Below are 26,960 nucleotides of genomic sequence, written 5' to 3'. Positions count from 1 at the left end.
CTCTTCCTCTCCCCTTCACCACCAGACTTCTTGACAGACTTGTCTACACCTACTCACTCCTCAGTCTTGTTAAGCTGACTTTCACCCCCACAGCTGTGGAACCAGCAATAAGCTCACCCACCAGCGACTTCCTAGTCAGCACATCACATGGCCTTTTCTCAGTCTCCATCTTTCTCCAGCTTTCTGAATGTGACAATTCTGATCACCTTTACCTTCTTATTTTAAACTTTTTTTCAAATAGAAATATGTTAAGTTTTGGAGAAAGTTATTTCAAATGATTGAGAAAATGAATATGGAACTACACCGACCCATTTCCTTTCCTTTTCTAGATGCCACTAAAATATAATAAGAATATTTTTTAAACACAGTCACCCTACTCCCCCAAAAAAGGAATCATCCAAAGGATAGAGAGAATGAGAAAAGAAATAATTTGTGGCATCCATGAGACTGCTCAGGCTTCCATTTATGGGCGTGTAATTGACTAAGGGCCCTGCTGCTGGGCTCTGAAAGTCACCTACAACCCGTAGTTGAGTTTGGGCCAATGTCATGCTTCCCCGGGGCTGCTCCCTACTGATGACTGAGTATGGCAAGGAACTAAGCCAAAACCATTCCAAGCAGACACCAGACTCTTCCAAAAGCCAACTTTGGCTCAAGGACTCCTGCCTGCCTTGCTGAACACCCTTGCATTGCACCATGGTCTGGGGTGCTCCAACCAGCCTTATTCCCTCCTCTCCTTCATTCTCATCTCAGTCTCATGCTCTCTTGGCCTTTTCTGACTCCCTCCCCATATTCTCTCAAAAAGGCAGTTCTCTAATAAAACCCTTGCACACTTAATATCACCTTGAAATCTGCCTCTTGGGAGACCAGACTATTGCATAACTGCAAGTAAAAGATTTCAGCAAATATTTGGAAGATAACAAGCTGATGGAGGAGCAGGAGCTGATGTAAGCTGTGTGACCCATAAGCGCAGTGGAATGGAAAGGTGATAGGCATTGAGCCAATTCCACCAGCAGATCCAGAAACAATTGGGACTTGGAGATGCAACTTATTGCAGAAGGCGGGAAGAGGGGTGCAATGAGGGGGTAAAAACAGCTTCATCCCATAAAAATCTGAATCCAGAGAGATCAGGCCACCATCTCCTCTCCCAAATCCTGCCCACGCTCCATAAGCTAAGCCAGGCCCAAACTCCTGGTCCGCAGCAAGTGTGCAATTACAAATACGTGTTGTTTTATGCTGCTTGGTTTGTGGTAATCTGTTACACAACAATAGATAATTAAAGCACACAGAAAATATAAAACAAAACACACAGCAATTATTTAGAAAGGAAGCAAGTGCAAAGGCTGTGGATGGGGGAGGGATATGAGGAAGTATTTTATATTTTAATATTAGTTGTTTAAAGCCATTTGAATAATTTTAGCAGGAACATTACTTTGATATAATCTTTTAAAGTAAAAACTTAAACGCATTAAAGGACCATTGATGTGGGGGTTAATACCTGAGATGGTCTGATACTGGAACAACCAGTCACAGCAGGGCCTGGGGGAAGATGAAAGTCAGGAGCAGAGCTAGCTGCTAATATAAAGTGAGGAGGCTTGGAGGTGGCACTCTAAGCTTGATAAAGAGGCAAGAGTTGGAGATTCCTTTAAAAACTAGGAATAAAACCACCATATGACACAGCAATCCCACTCCTAGGCACATACCCTGAGGAAACCAAAATTGAAAGAGACACATGTATCCCATTATTCATTGTGGCACTACTTACAATAGCTAGGACATGGAAGCAACCTAGATGTCCATTGACAGATGAATGGATAAAGAAGTTGTGGTACATATACACAATGGAATATTACTCAGCCATAAAAGGAACGCATTTGAGTCAGTTCTAATGAGGTGGATGAACCTAGAACATATTATACTGAGTGAAGTCGGTCAGAAAGAGAAAGATAAATATCATATTCTAACGCATATATAGGGAATCTAGAACAATGGTACTGAAGAATTTATTTACAGGGAAATAATGGAGAAACAGACAGAGAATAGACTTATGGACATGGGGAGAGGCGGGGAGAGGGTGAGATGTATGGAAAGAGTAACGTGGAAACTTAAATTACCATATGTAAAATAGATATGTATTGAGCAGACTTACAGGTGTAGGATTGGGACAGAAAATAACAATTGCTTTTCTCCTCAAAGGAACAGGAATACATTACTGGATTTACAGTTCAAACATGACTTTGTAATCTGACTTTTTAACACATTAACTTTCCTATGTCTCTCAAAGTATTTTGTGACTGCACAGTAACATTGCTTAAATGAATCATCATTTCTTTAAATCACTGCAATATTGCTGAATATTCAGGTTATTTCAAATGTGTAATGTAGAATTGACCATATTGAACATCTCCATTCTCATGGCATTTTTAGTCCATTCAATTATTTCCTTGGAAAATCCTCAATTCTAGGATCACTGGATTGAGGAACATATACATATGCCTAGATCGATATGCAGATGACACCACCCTTATGGCAGAAAGTGAAGAACTAAAGAGCCTCTTGATGAAAGTGAAAGAAGAGAGTGAAAAAGTTGGCTTAAAGCTCAACATTCAGAAAACGAAGATCATGGCATCTGGTCCCATCACTTCATGGGAAAAAACAGTGGCTCACTTTATTTTTCTGGGCTCCGAAATCACTTCAGATGGTGATTGCAACCATGAAATTAAAAGACGCTTACTCCTTAGAAGGAAAGTTATGACCAACCTAGACAGCATATTAAAAAGCAGAGACATCACTTTGTCAAAGGTCCGTCTAGTCAAGGCTATGGTTTTTCCAGTAGTCATGTATGGATGTGAGAGTTGGACTATAAAGAAAGCTGAGTGCCGAAGAATTGATGCTTTTGAACTGTGGTGTTGGAGAAGAGTCTTGAGAGTCCCTTGGACCGCAAGGAGATCCAAATCCAACCAGTCCATCCTAAAGGAAATCAGTCCTGAATGTTCATTGGAATGACTAATGCTGAAGCTGAAATTCCTGTACTTTGGCCACCTGATGTGAAGAGCTGACTCATTTGAAAAGACCCTGATGCTGGGAAAGATTGAGGGCAGGAGGAGAAGGGGATGACAGAGGAAGAGTCGGACACAACTGAGCAACTGAACTGAGATGAGAATTACCATGTTGCTTTCCAAAAGGCTTAAACCATTTTAAATGCAGGAGTATATTTGTTTTACACTTATTTCTCCACCATTTGGTGTTTCCTTTAACTGACCTTTCTATTGACTAGTTTAGCAGAAGTAAAGTCATGCACAGGATTTTCTTTAATTTTCGGTATCTTTAAATTCAAGGTAGAAAGCCTCTGCCTTTATGTTTGATTATAATTTGTCTCAGTCCCTGTATGGATCGCCTGTTCTCTGCGCCTGCATGGATCATCCGTTCTCTGCTGCAGAGCTGGCTCCAAGAGTGCCTTTGATTCCTCCTCCTTCCTGGTAGGGATCCCACCATGCTATCCTGAGCCCACGGCTTTTTTCTTCCAGCAATCTCTCCCAGGGTTTCATTAATCACTCTGGAGCAATGTTTCTCAGAGAGTAGAACAAGGTCCCTTCTCCCAAAAAAGTCACTTGAGACACCTTCAAAGCGCACATTTCCTAGCCTGATGCCAAATGCACAGAAGCAGAAGTTCCCTGAATCTGCCTTTCGAGCAACTTCTCAGAAGTGATTCTGAGACTGACAACCACTGAAGTAGGACACCCAGATTTCTCTCTCCCGTTTCAGTGTTTTCCTTGCTCTGCACCAGTGCAGTTCAGTGGCCTCCTGGGTCTCTCCAGCCTGATGTGGCCTCAGACTCACATCCTAATAGCACTGCTCGTCTGCAGCCTGGCTCTTCTCTCACAGGCACCCTCCGCAGATCGGCTCCCGCTGTATTCCCTTTTGATGAAAACAGAACCACCACTCTTCCAGTCTTGGGCCCCATGTGCACAGTTCAAAACTGACGGCCATTTCCAAACTATTCTTTGAAGGCGATTCCTCTTTGGATAAAGGCCTGGGAGACCCGAGGGTAATGACTGGCCTTCCTGTTTGTCTGCATGCCACATCATGTTCAGAAAGCATAACTCAGTGTGACAGATAGCAGCAGCAGGCAGACAGATGGGGTGGCTCTCTGTGCATCTCTAAGAGAGCCGCACCCTAGGAAGCGCTCTCTCAGTGCGCCTGCCAGCCCATCACCATGCCCGCCCAGGACAGGATGTAAGCAGAGGGGTGAGAGAAGAGGGCCACCTCCTCCACACAAAGCAGCTCGGAGCAAAACAGAGGTTTTCTTCACCCTTCAGGCCCTGATCTCTGTGTTTTAAGTGCATCTGAAGGCAGATCAGAGTCCAGGTTTTTGACGCAGCTATAATGGGAAGAAGCTTTCTGCAAACGCTTCCCTCTCTGCTAGCGAAGTGCATCTATCTCCTACACTCTCCATAAAAAAGTAGTCTTGAAAATTAATAATTCAGGTGAAGATGCAATCAAATCAATGTGCCCTCACCCTGTGCTGTGTTTTCAGTTTTAAAAGAGGCCTGGGGAAGGTGATGCTTAACCTAAAATAATACATTGATATCTAGACCTTGAGTATCCACATCATAGGGAGAAGAGGGATCCAGGCAACCTTGCCTTTCACTACCAAAGCCGCACGTTAGTGGGCTCATTCCATCCTAATGTCAGCTCTGCCTTCTAGTTCAGTGAAGGGATTCTTTGCCATAAAAGTCAGGTGCCTGAACATTTGTGAATAAATCAGTGTTCTCAACCTGTTTTCCCAAATCTACATTCTCAAAACATGTTCCACAGTCACAGGGCCATATACTATGACCCTCTTGGAGATTTAGAATGCATGTTAAAAGTTCTGAGAAACTGTCTAGTAAAGAACATTATTTAACTTTTTAATCCAATTTTTACCAAATTTCTTGAACTTTAACACATTTCCCCTAAATATTTCCAAGGAGCATTGCAGGCAACCAGTATCCTATAGTACACAATTTGATTACTTCTACATCTGCTTTTAAAAAATCAAATCCTGTTTCCTTGTGGATTTATTTCATTATCTCAGAAAGTTTTCTCTCCTTCCTTATATAGACTCTAGCTAGTATTTAAGTTTGAAATTTAATTTCTAAACCAAGGTCACAGTTTGCTAGGAGGCATTGCCTAAAATGCAAAGAATGCCATGTGAATTCTTTAGCCAAATGCAGCTTCTCTAGAAATAATAATGTGGTTCTAGGTCACTGCCTCTTTGTTCACTCATTCATCATTCATTCATTTGTTCACTCACTCACTCACTCCACTCATTTATTCCCTGAAGCACTGTGATAAGTTCTGCCAGTGTAAAGGGGGAAAATTCACTGGTGTTTGTGATGAGGCCTATGACAGATATAAAAAGAGAAAAGTCCTATTTCTTTCCCAACTGAGAAGGGGTGGTGGAAGCATGCAGTTCAAATAAAGGTCATGGCAAGGCTGACAGTGGAGATTAGGAATTTTGACTGCAAATGAGTGAGACGCTATTTCAATTAGCTTTTAAGCAAAAGAGGGGATGTGTTGGCTTATTACATTGGCAAGTCCAAGGGAGGTGCTAGCCTCAGGTCCGCTTGCCCCATCTGTCTCTCATCTCTGTTTTTCTCTCTGTAGCTTGAGTCACGGCCAGAAAAGACAGGCTTTTGCCAGGAGACAAGAAAAATAGCAGTTCTCAATTTATTCAGTCTTCCAGCAACATAATCATAAAAGCAAGGCCCCCTTCTCTCACTGTCTCTCTCTCTCTCTCTGTCTGTCTGTTAGCCTTGGAGAAGGATTCTCATGTGCCAGATCAGCCTTCACCCTCTATTTCCAGATCCGTCACTAGGACCAGGGCCCAGGTGCTCATCAGCCTCTAGTTCTGAGTTCATCTCAAGGCCCACAGGAACCCCAGGGCCACCCTGGAGGTGGCCCACAGCTGACCACATCTCTGTTTTCACACCATACAGGCAGTGATGAAATTTCTAATCAAGCAACAAAGAGGTTCACAAAGTTTCAGAGTATAACTTTCAGGGGTCACCTTTTAAAATTTTGTTTGTTTTGTTTTTCGTCTCAAGTAGCAAGGGTGGATCACTCACAGACATCATTCTATGTTTTTTCTTTTCTTATACTTTTTTTTTCCTTCCTCTGCCCTTACATTCACCTTTCTTCTGAGGAAAAGGTTAACACCACTGCTTTTAATAGGAAGAAGTACAAGTTATAGTACTAATGGGTATGTGTTCAAAAGTCACAAAATCTTGCCTATTCTACCGGAGGTGTTTTGTTTTGTTTTGTTTTGTTTTTTCTACTTTGCTGACTTCTTCCAACTCCAGTGTCTTAGTATGACATTAAGTGCTGTTGAGTTAATCTAGTAAGACATGGAGAAAAACAGCATCCATGATCTTCTAAAATTACTCGCTTCCACCAAAAAAGAAAACACTTAAACCAATTGCTACTTAAAAGGAAAAAATCTTCAGCATTACAACCAACTGAGCAGTTTTGCGCACATGCACTCACACACAGACAATAGTATTTGCATGCATGTTACACCAGGTTTCTTTAACAATGCATCACAATTCTTAGGCTTCACCCTGAGTTCTTAGTAAAGATTCTTGAACTTTGTCTTCTCTAGCAATTCTAGAATTTCCATCTTGGAGTTTCACGAATTATGCTGTGGGGACTCCATGCATCAAAATTATATAAGGTGCTTGTTAAAACGCAGACTCCGGGCCCCAGTCTATACCAATAGATTCACAATCTTTTTAGATAGTGTACCAGGGACCTTTGTTTTTAAAACTTCCCAAATGTACTTCTGTAACCCCACATTATGAGAAGTTCTGTTCTAGAATTCTGGAGAGCTTTACTAGGATTTCTGAGTTGTAGTGTCAGATATTTTTATATCTCGAAGGTAGAATTAAAATTCTTATGAATTTCATGAACTTTAGTTTGTCAGCAAAATATAATTAGCAATCCTTGTGGGTCATGCTCCTTTGAAGTTCTGTGACAAAAGTAACTATGAGCAGAGTTATATGACACAGAAGTCCTTCAGATTTAAAAATATTCACTCTAAATAGGTCACGTATTAATGAACAGGATAGGTAAATTCCATTGTAACAAACTTTCATGATTACAGCAAACAATTCCACAAGATTTGGTTGTAATAGGTACATTGCAAAAACTAATGCAATGATTAAGATTCAACTGAAATTAATTAGAGATAGAAACATTCTATGAAAACTCGTTATAGCTGTGAGTTTTCTTCCAAATAAACAATTGCATCTCTTCACAAACAGGATTGTATTTCCAGTCCAAGACAAGCAATAAGAAATCAATGTACCCAATCCAACTCCTTCCACCACCAATACATAAGTGCTAACCACAGAATCTTTGTGCTTCAAAGCTAGAAGAGACTTTGGGACTGTGAACTCCAACCCCTTCTCCTACAGATGAGGAAACCAAAGACCAAGTCACACTAGTGATGACAGTCAGGATATCCTGACTGCCCAAGACTTCTCCTACTGGAATGTAAGAAGTCCCAAGGATATCCAAGCAGCGAATCAAATGACTCTTCAGGGGTGGGTGGGAACAGCCATTCATTTTACATAACAGATGTGCTTTGAAGTAAAAAAAAAAGAAAAAGCCACATAAAACATAAGACTTGAAACAAATGCCACTTGGCCACCTTGAGTTATTCATTTCTTCTCTCCTTAATTCAGCCTATATGGTGGAAACCTTTGAAAAATCCAGTGCTACCCCAACTCCCTTACCAAAATCTGGCAAATTAAAAGAGAGGAAATGTGATCTCAAAGTCATCAGTTCATTCATGTTTGCTAAGTCGTTTCAGTCATTCTGACTCTGTGTGACTCTGTAGACTGTAGCCCATCAGGCTCCTCTGTCCATGGGATTTCCCAGGCAAGAATACTGGAGTGGGTTGCCATGCCCTCCTCCAAGGGATCTTCCCAACCCAGGGATCAAACCCACATCTCTTACGTCTTTGGGACTGTGAACTCCAACCCCTGCGTTGGCAGGCAGGTTCTTTACCACTAGTGCCTCCTGGGAAGCCCCAGACATGAGCATACTTTGTACTTACCAGATAGATCCATAATGGTTGAGAATTAATCAAGCAAGTCTGTTAACTTCATCTCAGATTATCTACTAAACATCTACTATAGATTTGTGCTTGGGTTTCATTTATTCATTCTGTTATTCAACAGATATATACTGAGCAGCACCTACTAGGAGCTAGAAACTATGACATGTCCTAACAATACTAAGATGAATAGTCAGGGGGAAGCAAAACTAAAGCAGTAAGTGTTATCGTTGTTGTTGTTTAGTCACTAAGTCATGTCTGACTCTTTTGTGACCCCATGGACGGTAGTTCACCAGGTTCTCTGTCCATGGGATTTCCCAGGCAAGCATGTTGGAGTGGGTCGCCATTTCCCTTCTCCAAGGGATCTTACAGAGTGTTATATCATGGGCTATAAGATCAAGTGCTATGGGTATAACTACTCAGCTAAGTTGGGTTCAAGAAGGTGTTATGGTAGAAATGACTTTGGGCTGAATTTTGAAGGACAGCCAGAAGTTTACCTAATAGAATATGGAAAAGGAAGAGAAAATCATTCCAGGTTAATGAATAGCATATACAGTAGTATGAAAGGGTGAGGAGATCAGGTAAGCAGTAAAAGAGAGGGGCCCAATATTATACACAGAAGCTTTGTTTTTTCATGCCATCCAGCACAATGTGGCCAAAGCCAAACGATTTTTTTTTTAATCTACTTTCCTCAGGCAAGAGACTCACAAGAGATGCAGATTAGTGATTTAGCCACTCTGACCTTGAGAGTTAGCTTCAAGTCAGAAAGAATTCCATTCTTTTATTTCCTGTCCGTAGTCTTAGACATCTTCCCAGCTCTCAAAATCTCAAAGTTTCAGAGTCCAAACAGAGCCCTAGGAAAGAGGAAAGGTCAAGGGTTCTAATGATGAAATTATATAGGGAAAATTTTACATCATGGCAGTTAACCATAAAACATCTCCTTTCCAAGTCCTTGGTTTGCAGATCATACACTTAATTTTCTTTATTGGCAAGATAAAGTAGGTGATAGACATGAGTTCAAACACGTTTCTACCACTTAAGAGATGTGTGACTTCAAGGAAGTAACATCACCTCTCAGGACATCATTTTGCTCGTTGCAAACACCCTTCCAGCTTATGGTGAAACTTAGACATGATGTGAGGAAGAGAGCCTGTCACAGGGTCTAGCCTATCCTGGGCCTCCCACTGGGGCAGCTTCTGTTCATTATTATAGCAGTTTCATTCATTCAGCAAATCTTTACTGAGGAATTACCATGTAGAAACCAGAAATATAAAATAAACCCAAACTGGACTTCACAATCTATAGTGAAGATAGAGAACACACTCAAATGCCTGTACTATAAGGAGAAAAGTGGTTACTACTGAGAGAAATACAGAGACATTACTGGGGATGTTGGGAGGACACAGATTAACTATAGGATGAGAGAGCTGGTGGGAGAAAAGGGGAACGGATTTGGGGGCTGAGAATCAAAGACAGGAGGAGGAGGAGCGTCTGAGCTCGGCACTTCTCCCGCTTCTGAGGTGGACAGAGCTGGTATGGACTATCAGTGTGCCCCTCTCACGGATGAAATGAGTGGTTCTCCCTGGACTTCACACACAGTTGCAGCAGAGCCAGAATTCAGAACTCCGTCCTCTTCCCTTATCCAAAGCATTCACCATTTCCACATGCTGCCTCCCGTACCTAGGGCCACTTGCAGACGGACAGGATGGGCCAGGGAACAGAGCAGAAAGGAGGTGATGGAGTCCCTCTGGCCACTGTCGCGAGTCGAGGGAGTGCGAGACTCAGCGGCGGGGCGCCATCCGGGGAGGGGGGCCAGGGCGGGCGGCGAGGGAGGAGGGAGGGCAGGCCAGGGGGCGGGGAGAGGGGCGCCCGCCGCACTTGTTGGGGCGGCGGCCCGCCCTGCGGCAGGAGCCCGCGCTCAGGCTCCGGGCCATGGGACGGCCGTCCCTCGCGCTGAGGCTGCTGCTGGCGCTGCTGCTGCTGCCGCCGCCAGCGCCGTTGCTCTGGGCGCTGCGCCCGGCGCCCTGCCCAGAGCCCTGCAGCTGCCCGCCCGACGGCGCCCTGCGCTGCCCCGGCCCGCAGGCCGGCCTCAGCCGACTGTGAGTATGCGGCGCCCCCGCCCAGGCACCCTCCGGCCTCCTGGCCTCCCTGCTCTTTGACCCCCTTTACCTGGATGCTTGGAGAAAGACGCGGTGCCTGTCGAACTCCACCACCTCTCAGGGTGATGAGAAACCCAAGCTTGGGAGCTGTCCTTGCCACCCTCTCCCGCGCCTGGGCCCCGTGCACCCTCCAGCCCCTGGCGGCCCCAGACCCACGCTTTCGCCCTGGTTGGGACCTTGGCCAGGGGCGTGGAGCTGCCCACAGGCCACATGGGAAGGCCTCTCCCTGCAACTGCTGAAAGGGGATGGGGCATGAGACACGAGAAGTCTTGCGTAGTCTTTGAGCCTTGGGCCAGCCAGGCTGGCGAGGGTTCCTGTGAGGACCCTGTGGTCCTCTAGAAATGGGGTGTTCAGACCTGATGGCCAGAGGTGACCTGGTCACTCATTGGGGTCTGCTGGCCCACCAGGGCCACCTACAACTCTGAGCATACCAACCACGGCTCCACCCCAACCTCAGATGTACTTGGGTTTCAGCCTGGCTGGCTGACCAGATGTGCCTGCATTTCAATCTGGTTGCCTAATCAATGAGAGGCCCTGAGTCCCAGCTCTGGCACACCACCACCCCTTAGGGAGCTGGACACATTGGCAGGCAGGCAGAGGAAGCCGGGGTAAAGACTGATGGGGTAAAGAGGAGACAAGTATACAAGTGTATCAGAGTGTCAGCAGACTTTTTCGATTTGGGAAAAAGGTAGCACAAGGTACATGGTTCTATTTATATGACATGTCCAGATAAAGAGAAAGGAGATTAGTAGCCATCCGGCTGGAGTGAAGGCCCAGTGACTGCTAACGGCTGTTGCGTTTTGAGGTGATGAAAATTATCTAAAATTCGATGTGGTCATGGTTGCACAACTCCCTGAACAAACTAAAAAACATTGCATTGTACAATTAAAATGGGTGAATTGTATTGTATATAAATTACATCTTGGTAGAGGTGATAAAAGAGAGAAGGAAAGAGAAAGAAGAGGACTGTAAAGGTGTACCAAAGGCACCAGGCTGGTGGAGGGCTTGGTTCTGTTCTAACCAATAGTGTGATGGAATTCCATGCTGGGGGAGGAGAGAGATCCCCCTACCCCATTTCCATGGGCTCCCAGAAGTCTGTGAGGAGCCCACTTCTCCTCAAGGGCATGAGGGGCTGAGCTTCTCCTCTGGAAGAGTTAGTGGCCTTTGGAGAATATTTGTGGTTGAGAGATACAGTGTAAAGGTTGAAGAGTTTATATTAATTGGTTTCCATTAATTATCTTGTCAGCTCAATTCCCTGAAGGTAAGGACCATGCTGATAGAATTTGTTTCAATCAATAAATAAATCCATGAAAACTGCCTTCCAAGTCCCAGCCCCTGTCCTTCCCTGACAAGCCTCCCATCTTGCTTTTATGGATGACTGTGCCACTAACACTGTGCCTTTCTCACTCACGCATTACTTAGCATACAGGTTATAAGAGGCTGAGACCCAAAGACGTATAAAAACCTCCCCAGGTCCCACAGCTACTGAGTTGCCAAGAAAGGTCTTAACTTGCTGTTAATATTTCCTCATTTTTGTAAGAAAATTACCCCTTCCTTAAAAAAAAAAAAAGTTCTCAGTTTTTCCAAATTGGCATTGAGTAGAGAATCTCCTGTGGGTTTCCTTAATGGCTCAGTGGTAAAGAATCCACCTGCAACGCAGGAGACACAGGAGTCATGGGTTTGATCCCTGGTTCAGGAAGATTCCCTGGAGTGGGGCATGGCAACCCTCTCCAGTATTCTTGCCTGGAAAATCTCATGGACAGAGGAGCCCAGCGGACTACAGACCATAGGACTGTAAAGAGTCAGACACGACTGAAGTGACTGAGCACGCATGCACAGAGAACCTGCTGGTGGAAGACAGGAATGAGAGAGTCAAGTCCCAGCTCCTTTCAGATTCAGCTTTTCACTGAGCTCTCTCAACAGTTCCTGCTGCCACACCCTCACTGGTTTCAGGAAGGTAGTACCTCTTCCCTGGAGTAGGCTGAAGTGAAAAGACTAAAACTCAACAGATTCTCTCACTGCCCCACAGCACAGTTTAGAGAAGCCTCGAACCCCTCAGAAAGATTTATAAGGTTGACTGGGTTTGGGGATGAAGGTGGGAAGCAGGCACAGTATAAGCGCTGTTAGCATGCTGGGGCCGGCTAGTCCTAGTCGCATTCCCCAAAAGGAGCCAACTGCCCGGGCTCTGAAGCCCTGACCATCCCTGGGGAATGCTACAGAATCCTTGACCTTCCTCCCTTCACATGCACTGTTTTGTCATACACCCCAGCAGCAGCTTCTCCTAGACTTTTAAACCCCTTAGTTCAGCACACATTCTGACCCTCACAAGGCCAGGCTTCCCGAGGATCAGATAATTGAGAGATGACTTCAAGGGAGAACCCTATGGAGGTGGAGCCTATAAAGGCCAAAAGGGGATAAGTTTCTCAGCATGATAAGGTGATTTAAACATGCATATGACACGAGAGTTGCATAAGAATTAATAGGAGTGTAGCTTCTTTAAGCGGAGAAGGCAATGTCACCCCACTCCAGTACTCTTGCCTGGAAAATCCCATGAACAGAGGAGCCTTGGAAGGCTGCAGTCCATGGGGTCGCTGAGGGTTGGACATGACTGAGCAACTTCACTTTCACTTTTCAGTTTCATGCACTGGAGAAGGAAATGGCAACCCACTCCAGTGTTCTTGCCTGGAGAGTCCCAGGGACGGGGGAGCCTGGTGGGCTGCCGTCTATGGGGTCGCACAGAGTCGGACACGACTCAAGTGACTTAGCAGCTTAGCAGCAGCTTCTTTAAGACAATGTTCCTCAGACCAGCAGCATAAATATCACCTGGAAAATGTTAGAAATGCATGCTCTCAGCCCCCAGCCCCAATCTACTACATCAGAAACTCCGAGGGTATAGTCCAGCAGTCTGCATTTGAACAACCTCCCTGAGAGATTCTGATAGATGCTAAAGTTTGAGCATCAAGGTATTGCTCGCCAGTGCTCAGTCACTCAGTCATGTCCAATTCTTGCGACCTCGTGGACTGCAGTCCACCAGAATCCACTGTCCATGGAATTTTCCAGGCAAGAATACTGGAGTGGGTTGCGCATTTCCTATTCCAAGGGATCTTCCCAGCCCAGGAATCAAACACCATATCTTTTGCATCTCCTACATTGGCAGGCAGGTTCTAAAACTAGCACACCTGGGAAATCCCAGTTGCTCTCCATGGAGGATATGATCTTCTGGAAAGCAAGAAGAATATTTAGAACTTCTATGTGCCATAAACTTCTCTTCTCCATCTCCTCCAACATCCACTCCAGCACACACACACATACATAGACAATATCTATTTATTAAAAAAAAAAAGGCAGTTGTGATCAGATTAAAACCTCAAAGTCTGAGACATATGGAAAAATTAACATGATTAAGAAAAGTTTTTTGTTTTATTTTTCTGGTGTTGTCTTCAAAAAGGAGTAGAGGAAGGAATCTATGGAGAAGGACTGATTGAAGATGCAAGGAATGATGGTATAAAATATCAGTGTGAGTGGGAGGAAGGCACTGGCATCAGATTAAAGGGGAAGGGGTAATTCTTAAAATACAGGGATACTTCTGAGTCTGAGAGAAGACAGATGGATAAAGGTGTAATTTAACACTGAGGCAAAGGAAAGAAAAAGTGAATGGGTTCATGCTGAAATCCTCTTTTCTTAATGATGAATGAAGTGGTAAACAGTAATTATGAGACAGAAAATGACACAAATAACAAGTTATTGGGAGTTCATAAAAAGAGAATTAAAATTATGAGATAAAGGATAAGAAGGATGCAGTCTTGCACTAAGTCATCCACAGGGTTTGATTCTGTGCAGTGAGGGGTGGCTCTCTCAGTTCTGGGGGTTGGACAGGTGAGAACCACAGAGCACCTTAGAATTCATCACTGGTCCATCAGTAGATGCTAGTTTATGTTTCAGTCATTTCAGGCCTTGGTAGTCCTGCCTTTGGAGAAGGCAATGGCACCCCACTCCAGTACTCTTGCCTGGAAAATCCCGTGGACGGAGGAGCCTGGTAGGCTGCAGTCCATGGGGTCGTGAAGAGTCACACACGACTGAGTGACTTCCCTTTCACTTTTCACTTTCATGCATTGGAGAAGGAAATGGCAACCCACCGCAGTGTTCTCGCCTGGAGAATCCCAGGGACAGGGGAGCCTGATGGGCTGCCGTCTCTGGGGTCGCACAGAGTCGGACATGATGAAGCAACTTAGCAGCAGCAGCAGCAGTCCTGCCTTATAAGACTTCCATCTGAAGTCCACTATTCGGTTTAAAAAAAAAAAAAGGAACGTAGATAATAATTGCTTATCATTAATAAGCCCACTACTTGCAAATTTTGAAAATGGCATCATTCTGTTGTTCAGATCTTTCTAGCCCAACAGTATTTTATTAAAAACTTAAGAATTTAAAATCTAAAATATAATACAAAAAAAAAAAAATGCCTCCCATGTGTTCACTCATTTTAACTGGAGAAAAAAAAATCTAAAAGAATTAATTAAAAATTTTTCCTTTTCCTTTTCTTATTAGTTCCAGACAAGTAGAAGGAGAGAAAGAAAAAAAAAATCTCACCTTGCCTATGGTTATATAAAGATATTTGTCTCTATGACAACAGAAAGGTTGGTCTGCTTGATATAGAAACAGCTTCTGAAAAATCTGTTAGTAAGAAAATGCTAATAATAATAATGACAGTTTATTTTTTGCATGTTGTGCCTACTAAACAGAGATTAAACTTTTAGACTTTATTATAAGACACAATCCAGAGACTTTAGAAGGAGAAAATATGCTGTATCTGTCAGTCCAGTGTCACAGGAAGATGTTAATTTTCTGAACATCTTTCCTGAATGTCTTTCTCCTTCTCCTACCTTGAGTGTAAATCGAGATCCAGAGCATGTTCTGTGCTGTAGAGGGATATACCAATGGAGGGGGTGGTCCCTGTCCTTGAGGAGCCCACAGTCTAGGCAGAAACACACTCACACCCAGGAGAAGCGTAGGCAGCGAGGCTCTGAGGAGTTCAGGGAATAGACCACTCCCTATGCATGGAAATCTCCAAGGGAAAGCATCATGGACTAAGGGTTATGAGGCTAAACCTTGAAGGAGAGAAGGAAAGGCGAGTCCAGGTGAAAGAAAAGCACAGCCCAGAGTGGACTAGAGATTTCCTTGCTGAGAAGCCAAGAATAAGGTTGAATGTATTCTTCCCTATTTATACCTCTCCCTGGTTCTTTGGGGAAATTTTTTTGTAAGGGGAAATATAAAGTTATCAGGAATGTTTGATTAAATTACCCAGAGTTGTGCAAAAAGAAAAAAAAAAAAATTCCCAATATGTAGTTCTCGACTAATAAACTTTCAGAGTCATTCTTGGATAGTTGATTACAAAGGCATTAAATAAAAATCATGATTTGAAGTCGCTTCCCAACAAGTTTTCCCCATGGCCCTTCTGTCCCATATACCCTTGCTCTGATACTTTGTACTTATATCTGCTTTTGCATATCTCCCATATAAACTGTTTATTCCACATGGACCTCTCTGCAACAGCAGGCTTCCTCAACCTCAACACAGCTGTTCTCTGGGGCCAGATAATCATTTGTTGTGGGCAGCTGTTTGGTACACTGCAGGGTGTCAGGCACATCCCTGTCCTCCACCTGCTAAATGCCAGTAGCACTACCCTCTCAGATGATGACAAACAAAAGTTCTCTAGACATTAGTCAAATGCCCCTGCTGACAGTGTGTGTTGGGGCGGGGAGTGGGTGTCCCCACCTTACCCCACCATGGTTTTGAATCATTGTGCTAAAGTGAGAAGCACCTGAAGGGGTCTTACTCAGCTCAGGATTTCCAAAAGTAGTAGTGTGATTAATCACACAGGTAGTGTGATTAAAGTGTCTGTTGAACTATATGATGATCAAATTGAGCTGAACAGGAACAATGAACCAGTGCAAAAGGAAAGCACGTACCGCATCTAACTGTTACTTTAAAATCTCCATCCTAGAGACTTGTTAAAAAAAAAAAAACAAAAAACTAGGAATAAAACTACCATATGATCTAGCAATCCCACCACTAGGCATATACCCTGATAAAACAATAATTTTAAAAGACACATGCACCCCAATATTTATTGCAGCACTATTTACAATAGCTAGGACATGGAAACAATGTAGATATCCCCCTATGGATGAATGGATAAAGAGTTATGGTACATATATGCAATGGAATATTACTCAGCCATAAAAAGGAGCAAATTTGAATCAGTCCTAGTGAGGAGTGAAGTAAGTCAGAAGGAGAAAAACAAACATCATATATCAATGCATATATACGGAATCTAGAAATATGGTACTGTGGACCTATGTACAAGGCAGGAATAGAGATGCAGACACAGAGAACAGACTCGTGGGCACAGCAGGGGAAGGAGAAGGGGGACGAATGGAGAGAGCAGCACTGAGACACACATCACCACGTGCAAACAGATGGCCAGTGGGGAGTTCCTGTGTAACGCAGGGGGCCCAACCCAGCGCTCTGTGACAGCCTAGAAGGCTGGGATGGGGTGGGGGCTGGCAGCAAGGTTCAAGAGGGAGGAGACATATGTGTACTTACAGCTGATCCACATTGGTGTATGACAGCAATCAACACAACACTACAAAGCAATTATCCTCCAATTTAAAAAATGAATAAATGAAAAAAAAAAATCTCCATCCTAGAAAATGGGAAGGTGAGGTGCTATGAGTATCAGAGGCGGTTCTTTCTATTATATCAACATCCAGGTCCCAGATTTTCTGTCCTTTAAAAGGACCATCCAGAGAAGCAAGACTGGAAGCTTACCTATATTATTGATCGTGTATCCCAACAGTCCCATAGATTGTTCTAATTTTTGTTGTCAATTTGTTTTAACTCATTCACTAGAAAAAAATCAATTCCCAGCCCAGGACCCATGAAAACAAAACAACCACCAGGGCAACGTGAATTGAGACCTATTGGTTCCCGGGTCAGGGCACCAGGTAAGAGTCCATAGGACAGAGGGAAGCCTACTAAACTCTTTCAAGTAAAACAGCTTGGCCCTACCTGCAGCTGAACCAGACTCAAAAAAAAAAAAAAACCTCAGAATTCTGAAAGCTCATGTTCCACCTTCCTACCTCACTCCCACAAAAACAGAAAGAAAGGCCCAAGATAGAGGTTGATCTTGAACTTCAGTTCTGACTCAGCTCTCCCAGTTATTATCTTCAAGACAATTCTTAAACCTGGCTGTGCCTATAAACAGACTCCCTGGGAGAAGCTTTGCAAGGGCCAGATTTTATTAGTTTAGAAATCATCCTTTTGGGGAAAGTGAATGATGGCCCCTAGAAGGACACTAAAATGCAAGCAGCAGAGCTCCCAGAATCTCAGTGGAAGTGTGGAGCCAAAAAGCTCCACACACAGATCCCTTTGGCATTGGATCCAGCCTTCCCCTTGCAGAGCAATAATTCCTTGGATTTTCTCTACATTATCCTTTTTCTTATTTCAAAAGTAGTGTGTTAGATTAATTCAGGGCTCCAGTTCTGCTCCTTCACCCACCTCTACCTTCTTTCTAATCTCCTCAATTTGGCTACTTTTCATGTCTTAAAAAATGAGACACAAAAGCTTTCTTTCCAAAATATAATCTCCCAGGTTGGCGGCACCAGGCAGTGTCTTGGCCATGTGTAACTTTGATCTTACACATGGAATTTTAAAGCCAGGGTCATGGTGGTGGAGAGAGGCCCTGCTGCTCTCCAACCAGACCCAAGAGGGCTGGCTCCATGGGAGCATATGTGTTCCATTCTGGCAGCTCCCCTTAATGTGCAAAAAAATCACATTTAATGCAGATTTTAACAAATTTTACACCAGTTCTTTTTTTTTTTTTTTTAAGAAGGAAATTAAAATAATCCCACCCACCAGGCAGGTGGGCTCCCTGACTTAGTGGGAAGCTTCTAGCTGCTTCCCCACATGGTCCTCATTTACTCTCAGCTTCTGCCTCACTAGGAGATGCCGCCCCCTCCATGCTGGCACACCACTCACAGCTGTTCTCTGGTGGCCCTGAACCACGAGTCTTGAATGCCACCTGAGCCAGAGTCAGAAAAGTCCAATCTACAAGTAAAACTGAACTTTCAGAAGGAAAGCTTTATCCCTTGCTGCTGTTAAGTTTGTCCTTGACGCTGATAAAATGAGGTGACTCCCGGGTTCATAATTCTACCTCGGGAGCAGCAGTAGAGAGCATTTCTGATCCCACAGGGGTGAAGACACCCTGGTACGATGGGGTAAGGCCCAGCACATCCCCCAAATTATCTGAATTGATCAACAGGACATGGACCAGGCAGACGTGAGTCCTAGCACCAGGTCCCCCTTTCTCTAATTTGCAGTGTGGACTCAGGACAGCAAGAAAACCTCTGTTCTGTCTGTAAAAGGGGCATCATGATTCTTACCCCTGAGTGGGGTCGACTGTGGTGAAGAAAACCGAGACAGCAGGGCCAAAAGTACTTGGAAATAAAGGTTTTCCATAACTGCAAAGGATTATTGTAATAATCTGATGATGCAGAGAAGACCTGAAAAACCCACAGCCTGTATGTGAAGTTGAACAGTAAATATCTATTACTGTTAAGACAGCCTTTGCAAAGGCTGATGGAAGCCTGATGGAATAGTTTTGCTCCTGTGAGGTGTTAATTAGAGAAAATGACCCACGGGGTCTTCTCAGCCTGGAAGGTAAATAAGTTAGAATCCTGAAACACCAGAGCTCATTACTGCCTGGAACTCATATATGCTGGTCTTTTCAGCACCGGCTAAGCGGCCTCTCAAACACGTCACATAATACATGATTGTACTCTGTTTTCTATCATTCAACTGGGCCAGTCCTACCTGTCCAGCTAGAGCACCCAAGCCTATTCTAGGTCCTTTCCCCTTCCCTAAGCCTGCGGCTGGACACACAGAAAACCTTCAGGTCAGACTTGCTGACCACTCAGGAACTAGATACTGACATGTATAGGGCGATGCACAGGATCCACAGACCAGCCCCTGCCCCCCAAAAGCTTACAGTCTTCCAGCCATAGGAGGGAGAGGACTCATTCTCAGGTAACTGACAGAAATGCAGAAGGTGATAAAAGCCAGATGAAGGTTACACACACAGTCTAGTGAGATTTCAGAGAAAGATTCTGTCCCTTCTAGCCAGAGTAACAAAGACACCTCGGTGAAAGGATTGTTGAACTGTAGTTCTTTAAGCCTCACTCTCTGCAGGGGCAGTGGGATAACATGGTTATCCCACAGGCTCCATCTTGGCCTTTGAAACCAGCTTAGTGAGGCCACCAGGGAATCACTGTTCAAAGCCTTCTGCTCTCTCATGGACCACCAGGCATGTGCCCTGTCTGTGTCATGGATCATCAATGGAGAGTGGATGACTTTCCCCTGGAAACAGTGGGTGTGGCTCTGATGAAGGCTTTTCTTATTTGCAGGCATCAGAAATCAATTCTGACAGATTTAATCATAAGAGATTAACTTAACAGAAGAATAAGGAGCTAGAAAGATGTGAGCAAGATCCAGGGAGAATTTGGCATTTTAGCAGCAAGAGGTCAGGGAACTTTTCTCTAGATTCCACCTTTGTAATGAATCAGCTCCAAAGACCTATCACAAGTTTCAAATTCCTAGAGGGAGAATCTGAGGGTGCCCCATCCCACTGCTGAGACTGGAGCACAGACAATGAGATGCTTCCACGCTGCTGCAAGCAGCACTGAGATGCTTCCAGAGAAGGGGCCTTTGTGAACCAGGCAACCACACAAACGTGTCTACCAGATCTGAGGAGCTAGTGAAAAGGGAAGGTACACATGCCAATAATTTCAGGCAATTCAAACCCATTCCATCAAATTAATTAAAAGCATGTAGTTTATCAGTTGCATCCAGCTTTAACAGGCTCACCAAAAAAATAAAAAAGTGTCTGGAAACAGAATCTTGTAATGAAAGAGGCTCCCGAAGCATAGCTGCAATGTGACTGCCCTGACAACATAATGTTCTCTGCTTCTAAGAAATATTTTTGAGAAATCATTACAGAAAATGCACACCTTCCCTGGGGAAGATTCAACATGTAGTTTTATTTACCAGAGTTATTCCTGTCATGTTATATTATTGCTAGAAGAATTCGAGTTTGGGGGTAGAGATTGGGTTATTTTGCTTTGTGTCTTTAGAAATGGGTCTTGAGTAAGGGCTTAGATGTGTTGACCATTTTTCTCTGAGACTTTACATTTTTAATTTAGTTGTTGTACAAATGATTTGGAAAATCCATCACCCAGGGAATCTTCTTGAAACTCTTGGTTCACATTGTAATTCATAAACTCCTCAAGCTTCTCGGGTGCTTTGCAAAGGCTGTCTTAAAGAAGAGTCACTCAAATTGTACTTTCCAGCGGGAGAGTTGCAACTGACCACACTTTTTAGAATCAATGAGCAAATGAGAACTCTGCAGAGTGGCTCCCTAGAGTTGAAATGTTTAATGGAAGGTTATTCTTTATCATTTCCTTATCATTTCTTTAAAAGGCTATCAGACACAGTCTATAAGGAATACCTGAGCTCAACGGAAAGGTGCCAAGTGGGAATGTCCACCCTCTCTCTCAGTTGTCCTATGTATAATCTGCGGAGTAAAGAGTTGGAGACAAGTCACAGGCACTTTGTCAACGTAAGGGTTGGACAAACAATACAAGAATCCATTCCAAAGTACAGAGTCCACCCTACCCCATCCCCAGCAAGGAGGCAGAGTTGTCATGAGGCATGGCTGGGGTAACCTGAACCCTTCACAGCAAGCAGCTGGGAATTAAAAGTACTTATTGAGCTCTAATCTTGTGAAAGATGCTGTATTAATATTACATAAACATTTTCTTACTGAATCTCAAAAATCTGTGCAGTAGTTAGTATCATCATCACTCTATACATGTGAAATGCACCCAGGCAGTCTGGCTCCTGAGTCTACATTGTTACTTTCCCACCATGCTGCCGCCCAGAGAGAAAGCACATGCACATGGCGATGAAGACACATTCCATAGAGTACACAGCACCCGAGACAGACCTTAACCAAGGGTAGAATCTAACCAGCAGAGAAGGGTGGATGTGCCAGGCGGCAGAAACAGTGTGAATGAAGGCAGGGCTGCTGCTGCTGCTGCTGCTGCTGCTAAGTCACTTCAGTCGTGTCCGACTCTGTGTGACTCCATAGATGGCAGCCCACCAGGCTCCCCCGTCCCTGGGATTCTCCAGGCAAGAACACTGGAGTGGGTTGCCATTTCCTTCTCCAATGCATGCAAGTGAAAAATGAAAGTGAAGTCGCTCAGTTGTGTCTGACTCTTCGAGACCCCATGGACTGCAGCCCACCAGGCTCCTCCGTCCATGGGATTTTCCAGGCAAGAGTACTGGAGTGGGGTGCCATCTCCTTCTCTGGAAGGCAGGACAATATGAGGCAAATTCAGGAAACATGAACGTCTGATTTGTCTAGGGAAGCACTGTCTAGTAGAAATATGTTAGTCACAAATGTCATTTTAATTTTTAATAGCCACATTTTAAAAGGTTTAAAAAGGTGAAATAAAGTTTCAGTTCAATTCAGTCGCTCAGTCGTGTCTGACTCTTTGCGATCCCATAAACTGCAAGCACACCAGGCCTTCCTGTCCATCACCAACTGCCAGAGTCTACCCAAACCCATGTCCATTGAGTTGGTGATGCCATCCAACCATCTCATCCTCTGTTGTCCCCTTCTCCTCCTGCTCTCAATCTTTCCCAGCATCAGGGTCTTTTCAAATGAGTCAGCTCTTCACATCAGGTGGCCAAAGTATTGGAGCTTTAGCTTCAACATCAGTCCTTCCAATGAACACCCAGGACTGATCTCCTTTAGAATGGACTGGTTGGATCTCCTTGCAGTCCAAGGGACTCTGAGGAGTCTTCTCCAACACCACAGTTCAAAAGCATCAATTCTTCGATGCTCAGCTTTCTTTATAGTCCAACTCTCACATCTATACATGACTACTGGAAAAACCATAGCCTTGACTAGACGGACCTTTGTTAACAAAGTAATGTCTCTGCTTTTTAATATGCTGTCTAGGTTGGTAAAATATTTTATTTAATCCAAATGTACAAAATCATTTTTGTTGGAAGGCAAAGTTGAATATTGAATTTTGAATATTCAATTGAATATTGAAATTTTGAATATTCAATGTTGAATTTTTGTTGGAAGGCAAAATTATTATATTAAATAATGTCTTCTAAACTTGAGATTGAAAAACAAAACAGGCATCTTCATGAAGTGCAACTATGAAGCTTATTGAGGGTAATTTATATACAGGTGGGATTAAGTGGACAACGTGCACAGTTGTACTCCATACTGCAGGGTGTGGAAAAGGGTGTACGGGGGCTTTACAGGGACCAGAGCTGAAAATAGAACCTGACTGCCATGGAGAAGCAGGTCCACACCAGATGGGAACCAGGGGTTTTTCCTTCCGCTTGGGGGTTTCATGACCATTAATCATCTGCATCAGCAGGAGGCATTCTTCCAGTTTTCATTTTGGATGAAGACAAGGGTAAAAGGTGACAGGAAACTCATCCAATTTGGGTGCATTCCTTCTGAGTGCACTAAAGGTCAGCCATGCAGAAAGGAGAGGGGTAAGACTGTGGGCCTAAGAGAAAGCTGAGAAAAACAGAGTCAAGGGGGTTCAGCCACATACATCTCAACGTCAATCGATATAAAAATTATTAATGAGGTGCTTTATTTTGCTTTGCCAAGTCTTTGACATCTGGTGTGTATTTGAAACTTACAGTGTATCTCTGTTTGGCCTGGATGTATTTCAAGTGCTCAATACCCGTATGTGGCTGGCGGCTGCATTTTTGGACAGTGCCAGTTTGGTGTATTGGTTATATGAGGGGAAGTGTGGCTGATAGGCCTGGCAAAGGAAGTTTAAGCTTTTGTTTCAGGGGCCTCGAATGCAAGGCTGAGACATTTGTAGAAAAGTAGACAGGTCAAGAGGAGGGACAGAAGAATCTGAGCATTAGAGTGACGTGGTGGGAGTTACCAGGAAAGGCCCTACTAGGCAGAGGAAACTCAGGATGGCGTGAAGAGAAACCAATATGTGGACTACGGAGCAGCCAAGGGGAAGAATGGCCAAGGAGAACGACAGTGGGGAAAGAAGAAAGGGGCTGTGACACTAGGAGTTCAATGGTGAACAGAGGAAACGCTCATACAAAACACCTGGTGAATTCTCAAAAAACAGTGCAGAAAAAGAGAAACTATTTTTAATGTAGCCATTAGTGCTGAGGAAGACAGGGGAGAGGAAGAAAGAGCACTCTGGTAGGCTCTAAAAGCTTCATGGGAAAACAGGAAGTTAGGGGACTTCCCTGGTGGCTCAGATGGTAAAGAATCTGCCTGCAGTGCAGGAGACCCAGGTTTGATCCCTGGGTTGGGACAATCCCCTGGAGAAGAGAATGGCTATCCACTCCAGTATTCTTGCCTAGAGAATTCCATGGACAGAGGCGTCTAGTGGGCTACAGTCCATGGGGTCACCAAGAGTCGGACATGACTGAGTGACTCACACTTTGAAGTTAAAGACTGTGAGCACATACCCTCAAGAAGCTGGTGGCTCTAACAGAAGCAAGGTTTTTGCAGAAGAACCAGAGGACTGTGTAGTGGGGTGTATCAACACACCCCTAAGGAACAGGATTGCTGTGATTTGACTAACGTAGGACATAGCACTGGGCCAGGAACAGAGTAACCCATGTTCTAGTCCCGGTCTGCTGCTGAACTGCCCTGCCGTTTCGGGGAAGTCATTTCACTTTTCCCCACTTAAGACTCTTCATCTAAAGTGAGGGGTTGGACCAAACCACTTGCAAGCAATCCTTTCTATTGTGATTCACTGAATCTAATGCAGGAAGTGCTTAAAAGTGTATTCCCAAATTCTCTGATGTAAAACTTTAACATATTGGATGCCCATCTATACTGACTTCATATTTCAGTTAACATTGACATCTCGGTTTCCTCCAGGTAAATGCTAAAGACAAGAGGCCAATAAAAGAAGACATACTCAGTAATGAAGTTACCAAATACATTAATGCATTTGAAAGCATAATGGTTTAAAATCATTTGTGAAGGGGAAAGCCACTTTTATTTCATTCCAAGATGAAAGCAAGTTTATTATAATGACTGACTTTGAAAAGAACGCAGGAATTCTCAAGTCTCTGTTCGATGTAGAACAAGGTCTTATGTAATAAATACAAAAACATTAACATTCTTTTAAAGTTGAACAATTCAGTGTTTAATGCTCCCATTTCTGAGTTCATTTGCAAACATATCTTTGACCATCCCGGGTTTATGTCTTTTTCTCTTCCTCTGATTTTTCAGTGTTTTAAAATTCAGGGTGTGTAGCTATGCAAAATGGCTGGATGTTTGTAGCTTTCTTAAATTGGTAATACAGATGGCTTTTCTAAACAATTAGAGGGAAATGAATGAAAACATTTCATTTCTGCCATTCTGAGCAGAAGAGGTAAAGGCTCCAGCAAGGTGAACAAGACCCCATCCAGGCTTTGAGGACTCCAGATTAGCATGGGATTTCTTCCCTGGCTTTTGTCTTCCTCTGGTCCTGCTCAGCCTGTGGGCTTCAGCAGGTGGTCCTACCCTGGAAAGCATCTGTGCACTCCAAGCTCCTAAAATGCAGGGGGAAGTGGGGGAACCTACAGTTGTAATTGGTTTGAGGCAATACCTATCTTTAAAAGGAGAGTGTGTCAGTTAAACCGTGTTTTTCATTCACCTAGGGAGTTTGCTATTTAAAGGAGCCTTTCATCAGATCCTCCTGTAGAACAAAGAACTCTTTAATAACACAAATGTCTCCCAATGGACAGGTTTTTATAAGCAAGGATTTCTAAATCTTGGGCTTCTTTAAAGGGGGACAAAGAAACTCCTGATTCTGAAACTCTCCTGCTAACATTATGTTGAACGTTCATTAACAAACCAGTGAGCTGGACAAACTGGCTTCTTCCAAGGTCATCTGTATTATTAAACTCAGAAGAAAAAAAAATAAGAGGGGCCCAAGCCCCACCCTTGATCCCTCAAAGAGACATTAGGAACAATTAAGGAGGACCTGATAATCTTCTTCAAGGGGACTAGGTTCATCTGAATGCTATTTGTTATCTGTTGTTGGGCTCTGACAGAAGGTGAGCTGGCGCCTTGACAACTGGGGCTGGCTAGGAAGGGCATTGAGTCGGGGCCCAGGTGAAAGAGTTGATGTAAAGGAGGTCTGAAAGCAGGATGGCTTTCATGAGCAGTTCCACATTAGGCAAGACAAATGGGCTGGACCTTTAGTCTATGCATCCAGGCTTCCCCGATGGCTCAGCAGGTAAAGATTCTGCCTACAAATGCAGGAGATGCCGGTTTGATCCCTGGGTCAGGAAGACCCCCTGGAGGAGGAAATGGCACCCACTCCAGTATTCTTGCCTGAAAAATCCCATGGACAGAGAGGCCTGCCAGGCTATATAGTCCATGGGGTTGCAAAGAGTCAGGCACAACTAAGTGTAGGCATGACCAGTCACTGGATACCCAGGAAAGAAGGCCTAATATTGAGTGAAGTGGCAATCTAAGGCTGACAGGAATTCCAGAAGGGCAACTCAGCCAAGAACTTCAGTTGCCGACTCTCCCAATATCTGGGGGAATGGCTGCTGTGCTCAGCCACTCAGTCATGTCCAACTCTTTTGCAACCCCATGGACTGAAGTCCGCCAGGCTCCTCTGTCCATGGGATTTTCCAGGCAAGAATACAGGAGTGGATCACCATTTCCTTCTCCAAGGGGTCTTCCTGACCCAGGGATAGAACCCATGTCTCCATGTCTCCTGCATTGCAGGTAGATTCTTTATCGCTTCCCAAAATGCACCTCAGTCCTAAAAGAAGACTGTGGCAGCCTACCACAGCATCCACTAGAGGAATTAACCCAGCTGCACTGGGTGGCCCTAGCAAAGGGTCAGCATCTACGCCATGGGACCCAGTTTGCAAGTGAGAACCCAGCAGTGAGAGATATTATATTGATCCTAATCAGATAGCAGAGGATGAGATGGCTGGATGGCATCACCAACTCGATGGACATGAATTTGAGCAAGCTCTGGGAGTTGGTGATGGACAGGGAAGCCTGGCATGCTACAGTCCATGGGGTTGCAGAGTCAGACACAACTGAGTGACTGAACTGAGCTGAACCAGATAGTACCTAGAAACCTATCCAGGTCAGCAGTGTCTTCTGAGAGGCAGAAATGCAGGGCTCAAGATCTGGCGATTGGCAGAAAGGAAGGTCAGAGGCTTTCCTTCTGGATGGACTTTGGGGAGACCAGGCAGGGTACAGGATAAGAAATCAAGGCCAAAATAAGTACCAGTGCAGGGGGAGCATAGTTTCAGGTACTAAGGTGCACCATAGGCAACCATCCTGACGTATGTTCATATGTTTTCTAATGTCTGGTGTGCCTGTATTTTAATTCTGCAAGTAGTATTGTGCATATATGTCATTAATTTCTTAGGCATTTCTCTTTTTTATTTTTTTTAATTTAAATTTATTTCTTTTAATTAGAGGCTAATTACTTTACAATATTGTACTGGTTTTGCCATGCATCAACATGAAGGCATTTCTCTTAACACCATGATTCTAAGATCCACACACACTGCTCCGTGTACCTTTACACACTTGCTCCTACCTGCCGACCCCT

The 26,960-nt window shown here is 44.1% G+C and overlaps 1 protein-coding gene and 1 long non-coding RNA gene across 8 annotated transcripts in view; one reads left to right on the top strand and one right to left on the bottom strand.

Moving 5' to 3' along the window:
- LOC132346571 (uncharacterized) overlaps window positions 1-10,867 on the bottom strand; it is a 282,144-nt gene extending 271,277 nt beyond the window's left edge. The window contains exons 1-2 of the long non-coding RNA XR_009496421.1: window positions 10,268-10,867; window positions 8,841-8,952 (exon numbers count right to left, since the gene is read on the bottom strand). This is a non-coding gene — a long non-coding RNA (uncharacterized lncRNA). The remainder of the gene's footprint in view (window positions 1-8,840; window positions 8,953-10,267) is intronic.
- The window catches only part of LHCGR (luteinizing hormone/choriogonadotropin receptor), a 65,455-nt gene continuing 48,477 nt past the window's right edge, over window positions 9,983-26,960 (top strand). For 2 of the 7 annotated variants that reach the window (XM_005212546.5, XM_015473421.3), the window contains exon 1: window positions 9,985-10,197. In XM_005212546.5, coding sequence (XP_005212603.1) covers window positions 10,031-10,197 — 167 coding nt within the window. In that variant the 5' untranslated portion in view covers window positions 9,985-10,030. 7 annotated transcript variants of the gene reach the window in all.

This window comes from Bos taurus, chromosome 11, assembly GCF_002263795.3.
Source record: "Bos taurus isolate L1 Dominette 01449 registration number 42190680 breed Hereford chromosome 11, ARS-UCD2.0, whole genome shotgun sequence".
NCBI lineage: Eukaryota > Metazoa > Chordata > Mammalia > Artiodactyla > Bovidae > Bos > Bos taurus.
Note: the sequence above shows the minus strand (reverse complement) of the source record. Positions and strands in the feature narration are given on the sequence as shown.